At 65.8% G+C, this 7,400-nt stretch overlaps 3 protein-coding genes across 3 annotated transcripts; all 3 read right to left on the bottom strand.

Moving 5' to 3' along the window:
* Positions 1–159: 159 nt before the first annotated feature.
* Positions 160–2,368, bottom strand: PFL1_04606 (uncharacterized protein; the record flags this gene model as incomplete). Its single annotated transcript, XM_007882132.1, has 6 exons — positions 160–753; positions 858–1,192; positions 1,290–1,367; positions 1,500–1,664; positions 1,747–1,843; positions 1,964–2,368. The coding sequence occupies 6 exons, from the start codon at positions 2,366–2,368 to the stop codon at positions 160–162; spliced, it is 1,674 nt and encodes a 557-aa protein (XP_007880323.1).
* Positions 2,369–4,496: 2,128 nt separating this feature from the next.
* On the bottom strand, positions 4,497–4,970 carry PFL1_04607 (uncharacterized protein; the record flags this gene model as incomplete). The annotated part of the gene is made up of 1 exon (XM_007882133.1): positions 4,497–4,970. The coding sequence occupies one exon, from the start codon at positions 4,968–4,970 to the stop codon at positions 4,497–4,499; it is 474 nt and encodes a 157-aa protein (XP_007880324.1).
* Positions 4,971–4,978: 8 nt separating this feature from the next.
* PFL1_04608 (uncharacterized protein) lies at positions 4,979–5,579 on the bottom strand (the record flags this gene model as incomplete). Its single annotated transcript, XM_007882134.1, has 2 exons — positions 4,979–5,326; positions 5,460–5,579. The coding sequence occupies 2 exons, from the start codon at positions 5,577–5,579 to the stop codon at positions 4,979–4,981; spliced, it is 468 nt and encodes a 155-aa protein (XP_007880325.1).
* Positions 5,580–7,400: the final 1,821 nt, after the last annotated feature.

A 7,400-nucleotide genomic window follows, 5' to 3' on the forward strand; every position in this document is an offset into this window, starting at 1 on the left:
AGGCATCGATCGACAAAAGGACGGCGTGTGTATGACGGCGGTCGGCCGCATCGTAATCGGGCGGAGAGCGAGAGAGTGAGGGAGTGTATGAGAGAGAGAGAGAGAGAGAGACTGGCGGACATCCTTGGAGAAACGACGAGAAAACGGCCTGCGCGCCGCCTAGACCTTTGAGACGCGCAGGGGCAGGCCACCCTGTGGCTTCATGGTGATGAGGGCCTCCATGACGGGCTGGTAGTCCTTTTCGATGGGCTCGAAACGGAAGTTGGCGACGAGTACGGCGACCATAGCCTTCATCTCGAGGTAGCTCATGGTCCTGCCGATGCAGCCGTGGGCGCCGGCGAGGAAGGTGAGCATACTGAACGTGCGGTCGTAGCCGGCGGGCAGGTCCGACCACCGCTCCGGCCGGAACTCCATGGCATCGTCGCCCCACGTCTCGGGGAACGTGTTGATGGCGCGGCTAAAGATGGGCAGCAGCGTGCCCTTGGGCACAAAGGTGCCGTCGATGACGTCGTCCTTGCTCGCGTACCGCAGCGTGCGCGGCACGGGCGGAGTGAGGCGCATCGTCTCGTTGACGACGGCGTCGAGGTAGGTCAGCGCCTTGATGGCGCTGTACGGCGGCCGCGGCTCGCTGTCGAGCAGCGCCTTGCACTCGGCACGCAGCTTGTCCTGCTTTTCCGGGTGCGTGGCGAGGTTCCACAGCGTCCACGACACGCCGCTCGTCGTCGTCTCGTGTCCGGCCCCGAGGAACGTGAGCTTTTCGGGCAGAGAGCGCAGCGGCGAGACGTATAAAAGCAGAGGAGGCATCAGTCTCGCAGTCCTCTGCCTCGCACGCCGTCGAGCGCACTCCGTCGACTCACCACCTGGATAATCATGTTGTCCTCGGCCTCCTTGAGGCTCCTGACCCTGCTCTCGTTTTCGCTCTGGTTGGTCTCCTCGATAATGTCGATGATGGCCTTGGAGCCCGGCTTGAGCGCGACGCGCTCGCCCGAGTTGAGCTGGAGGCGCAGGATCTCGCGCGAGACGCGCTTGATGCGGTGCATGCCGTTGAGCAGCAGGAAGAGGTCGCGCAGCTTGGAGCCCTTCTCCAGCTTGGCCAGCTGGCCGCTCCAGTCCGACCAGTCGGATGCCTTGTCCAGCAGCCAGCCCGTTCCGGGGATCTGCAGGAGCGGCATCAGCATGGCCTGGTTTTTGCCTGCCGGACCGAGGGAGCATGAGGCGAAGGGTGCGGGAATGAAAAGTCAGATCGCGGTCAGAGCCAATCTCGAGAGCGGGGCGTTCATGCTACCCACCCGTCTGCAGCGCGCCGACCTGATGATAGGCGACATAGAGCTCGGCATCGGGGTTGCGGATCGAGTCGGTGTCGTAGCCTGGCGGAGACGAGGGGAGGGGGAGCGAGCATTAGGGGCGAAGCAAGGTATGAGCATGGCCGCGTTAAGCCAGCAGGTTCGCTCGGACCGCGCCGACAGTTTAGCCCCGTTCTGAGCTCCAGCTCTACTCACCGAAGGCCGTGAGGCTGATGATGTCGAGCAGAGCGCGAGCGGCCAGAGCATCGACGTCGATGATGGCCTCGTTGGCCTTCGCGCCGCCGCCCCCCGGTGCGGCGTCAATCTGACGTTGCATGACCTCGACCATCGGGTAGATCTTATCATAGTACACGGGGAACTCTGCGGGCGAGGACGCGCGAAAGCGGCGTTCACGTCAGCTCGAGAGAGCGGTGAGGGGCCTGCAGACAGGGTCGCGACTCACGGTCGATGAGGCTGGTGAGCGAGAATGCCTGGTTCATGGTCTTGCGCATCTTCTTGTGCGGCTCGCCCTCGATGGTGAGCAGGCCCCTGCCGGCGACCTGCGGTGCGTTGCGCGCAGTGCAACCACGCGAGCACGCGAAGACGAGGGAGGGCCACCCTGGTCAGAACAGGAATCGTCGGTTCATCGAGAGGCCACGGCATCGGCGGCACTAGCTCACCAGAGCGAGGAGCTTGGAAGTCTGGGGCGGCTTCGGGTACAGGTAGGGCTCCTCTACGAGGATCTTCCGGAGCGCCTTGGGCCGAAGGAAGGCGATGCCCGGCTTGCCGAAAAAGGCCTGGGTGCGGAACATGCCGTCCTTTGCGTACTGGCGCGACCAGCGGACCTCGGCCAGCGCGCCGGGCTCCTTGGCCATGAGGAGGAAGTTGCCGAGGAGCGGGTGCGCGGGCGGGCCGGGGATGTGGCGGAGCGGGTTGGGACGGAGGTAGCTGAGGTAGACGACGTAGGCGACCAGCAGGAAGACGAGCGAGGCGCCGGCGACGACGACGTAGGCGGCCGCCTGGATCGGGTGCTGCAGCACATGCTCGGCTGCCCGTGAGGCGGCCTCGGCGACCTTGCTCGACATGGCTGCTGAGGGCGGGTCTTGTGGTGGGGAGTTGCCCGGGCTCGAGAGAAGGAGCTGGAGTGCGGCGGCGAGAGAGGGGGTCGGAGGTGCTGCCGATGTCCAGATGGTGGTGATCAAGGGAAGAGAGCAAAGGGGGCTGCGGTGCTCTGCTTCTTGAACGATCTATCCCGAGCCCAGTCTCGCTGGTGAGCGACGAGGAGCTGGCCGGCCGGGGTGCGTGCGTGCGTGCGTGGCCTCGCGACTCGACTCGAATGGATCGAGAGGATGCAGGGGTTGGATGCGATGGCTCTCTGCCACTTGATGTGCGGTAGGTCGAGGGAGGGCGGCCACACAAGGAACCGACGAGATGCTGCTCTGTGCGCGAGGGGATGGGCGAGAGAAAGGGGGGGGTCCGTGTTGAGCGCAGAGAGACGACAATGGGCGGCTCGGGAGGCGAGCCTATTTCGAGCTGGGCTGCGCTTTGTAGTCGATCTCGCTGTGTCCTGTTGTGCGGGCTTGAAGGCTGGCTCTGCGATGATGGAGGGGTCGCGAGGATGGAGGGAGGAGGACGTAGACCTGCTTCCATGGCAGGGCAAGCCGTACCTACGGACGGACGGCAGCCGCCTGCTGTCCGGAATGAGGGCGAAGAGGGCAGCGGGGTGCGGGATGGGAGATCGATGTGGAGCCCCATTGCCGGGCCGTGGGCAGCAAGGCGCTGCGGCCAAGAGGCAGGCCAGGTAGGTAGAGGGTGCCGCCGTGGCATCGGCTGTCGAACGTCGCTTTGCCTGACAGCTGCCAGCAGCTCGAGGCTGGATGGGTCCGCTTTGCACATGAACCGGCGTCTTGCTCGCAGGGATCGACGGAAGGCGGATCTCGGAGCAGCCTCAGCCTCAGGCTAGCCTCGACGAGCCCTTGGTCGCTCCTTCGCCTTGGCCGCATCGAGGCAGCGAGGCAGCGAGCAGGCAGGAGAGAAGGGGCAGGCGGTGCGGTCACCTACCTAGTCACGGCGCAAGCTCGAAGCAGGCCAGGCTTGCCAGGCCCAGTCTGGCGGCTTTCCTCAGCTGGCCGTCGGTCGCGTGAAAAAGCCAGCCAGCGCCATCCCCCCGACTTCCGAAAGCCGTGAGCTAGCCCCATTTGCCTGCCGCCACGGCGAGCTGAAAGCAAGAGACGCGTCGATACCTTGCTGGCTTGCTTCCCGCCCGGCCCCTCGTGGATCGTCGAGCGCACAACCACTCTGGCCGGCTGTCGGCGGTAGAGCAAGAACCGAACCGTGCCACAGGCTCCCTCGGAAGACTGCGATGCCATCAAACTGATTGCTGCTACCCCAACGTACTATACAAGACAAGACAGGCTTAGAAGCGCTGGGTTCCAAGACCCCAGCTTTGACGGCCGGACAATGGAACGGGAGCGGCGAGCCAAGGAGAGGGGGTGGGCGTGAGGCGCGGACGAGGGCGAAGGAGAGGGCGCGAGCGATGGCGAGGGCGGGCGCAAATGGAAAACGGCAGGGGTAGGGGGGACCAAAGAGACTGCAGCCGACCCAAGGTGGAGAGAGAGGCAGTCAGACAGAGAGACCACGGGCATGCCCTTGGCCACCCGCTGGCTGACATTCATAGAAGGCAAGATCCCACTCCGTCGAGTCCATCTTTCGGGCCTCGACGAGCATGGAAGATAGAGGGAGAGAGGGTCGAGGCCGATGAAAGTGCGATGCAACCGGGCAGGCAGTGGAAACGTCTAGATCCAACATGGCTCCGCAAACAAAGGTCCCGGCTCAGCGCTCAGGAGGGCAAAAAGCGGCCAGAGGCGAGTCAAGACCAGGCTCGTCGTGCCCCGCAGTGTTGCGACGCATACAGCCACCAAGCACGCAGCGGCAGGCGCAACCTGCCGGTCGACGGCCATGGCGCCCAACCGCAGGCGACGGCGAGCTCGCGTGGCCGCAGGGCCACCATCCTGCCCTCTGCCTCGTCGCGAGCTTGGTCGGAATCGTCCCTAGCGCGGAACCCTCACGTGCCTGGCGGTGACGGTCCTTTGCCCTCTGCTGCCGGTTGGTGATGATGCATCGGGGGCTCTCCCAGGGCCGGCCGTCGTCTTGGCGTAGATGTGCGAGCATGGAAGGTCATGGAAAGGACGAGGCCCACGGTGGGTGTGAGTGCTAGGATGGAAGGGGCTGCAAATGGGCTGCGGCGTGGGCGGCGGCCTGGGGCGGGGCGGGGCGGTTGAGGCAAGAGGCAGCTGCAGGGAGACCGCCTCCTGTATCTTGTCTTGTTGCTCTTCTTCGGGTTGTGTTGATGTGCTGGTGCCGAGAACGCTGTTCGCGAACATCTTGTCGCGGGCCATACAGGGCAGGCCAGGGAGGGGTCGAGACGGAAGGACAGGCGGAAAAGCGGAGAGGCCGACAGGCACGAAAGATCCGCGGCCGTGACTGCTTTGGCCCGTACGCCTGATCCAGTGTCGGTTCCGCTATTGCTTGGAGAGTTGGTGCTGGGGTTCGGTAGAAAGAGGCCGCCGTGGTGTGCAGCCTACGTTGGTAATGAGACGGAAGTCGGGCTCGGCCACAGCTGCAGGAGGCCCTCGTCGACCGTGATCCGCGAGGAGGGCCAGGGCTCGGGCCGTGCAGGGTGCGCATCCATCCGCTCAGTCCTCGAGCATGCTGTCGTCGTTGGCGTTGATGACGTGGTGCTCCCGGCCGAGGCTGCTGCTCTCCTTGCCGGGGCTGGAGCCGCCCCCGCTGATGGGGAAAGCGCTGACCTGGGGCCTGGAAGCGAGGCCGCCAGAGCCGGGTACGCTGACGGGGCTCGAGGCCGAGGCGCCGAGGTTGCCGGGCATCGAGCCAGCGGGCGACGAGGCGTTGGCGCCAGGAGAGGTGACCGTCGATGCGTGCGGGATCATCTCAGGGTTGGGGATCGCGGTGCCGACCGACTGCTGCGGCGCCTTGCCCGCCTTGGACAGGGCATAGTCGCCAGAGTCGAAGTATTTCCGCTCCTGAGGACAGTGATGCGCGTCGAGGCGCAGGGAAACGGGGCGACGGTTGGTTAGCAGTATGTCGACAGTCGGTCGTCTGCGGCACGGTCGAACGTGGAGGTGGTAAGGAGCCTCGAGACGTCGCGCTACTCACCTTGAGCTTGTTGGAGAGGAGGTCCTTGCGGTTGGGCAGCTTCCCGTAGAGGCGGAAGAGCTTCTGCTCCTCTTCCGACAGCGAACTGATGTCGACCTTGTTCCTCTGGGCGGGCAACATGCTGGGTTTGAGTGTCGAAGGAGGTGGACGGTCGAGGGACGTGGTGGAACGAGCGAGAGGCCGGCCGGGTCGGTAGCGAGCGCAATCAAAGAGCAGCGATGCGAGCACGAAAGCAGACGAGCGAGCTAGCGCGGGCGAGGCGGTCAAAGTCGACGGATCCGATCGAAGGTGGTTGCCGTGGATCGGGTGCGAGCAGGACGGGGACTCGGATCCTTGGTAAGCGGCGGCTGTTGCTGCTACGAGGGCTGGCCAGTGGTAGCTGAAAGAATCTCGGCGGCGCTGCGGGCGTCGCTTGGTTGCTAGGCGTTGTGTAAATGTGGCGCCGGCGTCAGCAGAAAGCGGGCCGCGTTTGCGAAGTTGCTGGTGAAGCAGAGGCGACGGCCTGAATCGAACGAGGGTGGGGTGGTGGCAGCTAGCGAGCGGCGAGAGAGACTTGCGATCTTCTGGTGGTAGGTAGTGTGTCGACTGTGGTGGTGGCAGCGGCTGTGAGCAGAGAACGAGGCAGATAGGTAGCAAAAGGCGAATGGTGGATGTGGGTTGGGAAGCCGGTGAAGCGGAGGGCGAGAGGGAAGGTCAGCGACGACGACGACGACGACGACGAGGGCAGGGAAGGCCAGGCTGGCCAAAAAAGTTGGGCGGCGGCGGGTGCGGCGGGGACCCGGGCGAGGCAAGGCAGGAAGCAGGCGGGCCTAGGGTCGATGAGCCTCTGGCGCCGCCGGATCGAGGCGAGCAACCCTAGCCTAGCCTGCCCTCCTAGCCCAGCCTGCCTGGGCCTCTGGGCCAAGGGCACGGACGGACAGGGCAGGTCACCAGGCAGGCAGGCCTGCAGCAGGTCGGCCTGAGGCCAGCCCAGGCAGAAGGCAGAAGGCCCGAGCGCCTCGACCACAGCCAACCAACGTCACAGCCGCCTCACGCCTGGGGGCCACCAGCCTGCGCCCAGGCCAAGCAAGGCCAGGAGGCTGGCGCCACCTGACCCAGCCCGCCGTGCCAGCCTAGCCTAGCCTGCCCATCCCCTCTCTAACTGCGGCTGGCGAGTTGCCGCTGCTGCTGCTGCTGCTGCTGCTGCTGCTGCCCCCTTGACCCCCGGCCCGCAACTCGCTCTGGCGCTGCGAGTCTGGCCCTGTCTCGAAATAGACCGCAGCCATAGCCAGCAGAGGTCCCCAACGGGAGCGGGCGTGCGACCCCGCCGCGCTGCTGCCGGGTGTTACGGCGGTGCTGCCTGGCCGTATTGTACCAAGCTGAGGCAGGCCTCGTCATCCCGTGTGGGCGGCGAGCGACCCGCTGGGAAGCCGCGCTGGCGTGCAGCACGTTTGCGGGCAGCTACGTAGGCTGTGGAGCTCCTGCGTCGACTGAGCCGGCGAGAGATCGGGCTCCAGCAGGTCTGTGGGCTCTCCGGCTGGTGCGCTTGTCGAGGATGCCCCCGATGGCCAGGCTGGCACCAAGGGCATTGACCTGTCTCGCACGATAAGGCTGACAAGCCCTCTCAGCAGCGGTACGGCGGGCGGGCAAGGCGCAGTGAACGGGCGGCGCGATGGATGCAGGCGATGACGCCGGTCGGTGGCCGGTTTTCGTCATGGGGGCCGTCGTCGGGCCAGGCGGTCGGTGAGTCGGCGAGTGAGAGCGAGGCGCCGAAGAAACGAAGAGCCAGCAGGCTGGGCAGAGAGCCGCTGCGCACGAGAAAACGAGGGGGCGGCTGGCCTGGCAGGGAAAGGCAGGCACGCAGCCAGGCAGGGAAGCGGGTGGAAGCAGGCGTGGGTGGCCAGCCAGCCAGGCCCAGCTGGGCGACGACCGTGCTCGGGTCGGCGGGCGTGCGCGCGCGAG

Source organism: Pseudozyma flocculosa, assembly GCF_000417875.1.
Source record: "Pseudozyma flocculosa PF-1 unplaced genomic scaffold scaffold00015, whole genome shotgun sequence".
Lineage (NCBI taxonomy): Eukaryota > Fungi > Basidiomycota > Ustilaginomycetes > Ustilaginales > Ustilaginaceae > Pseudozyma > Pseudozyma flocculosa.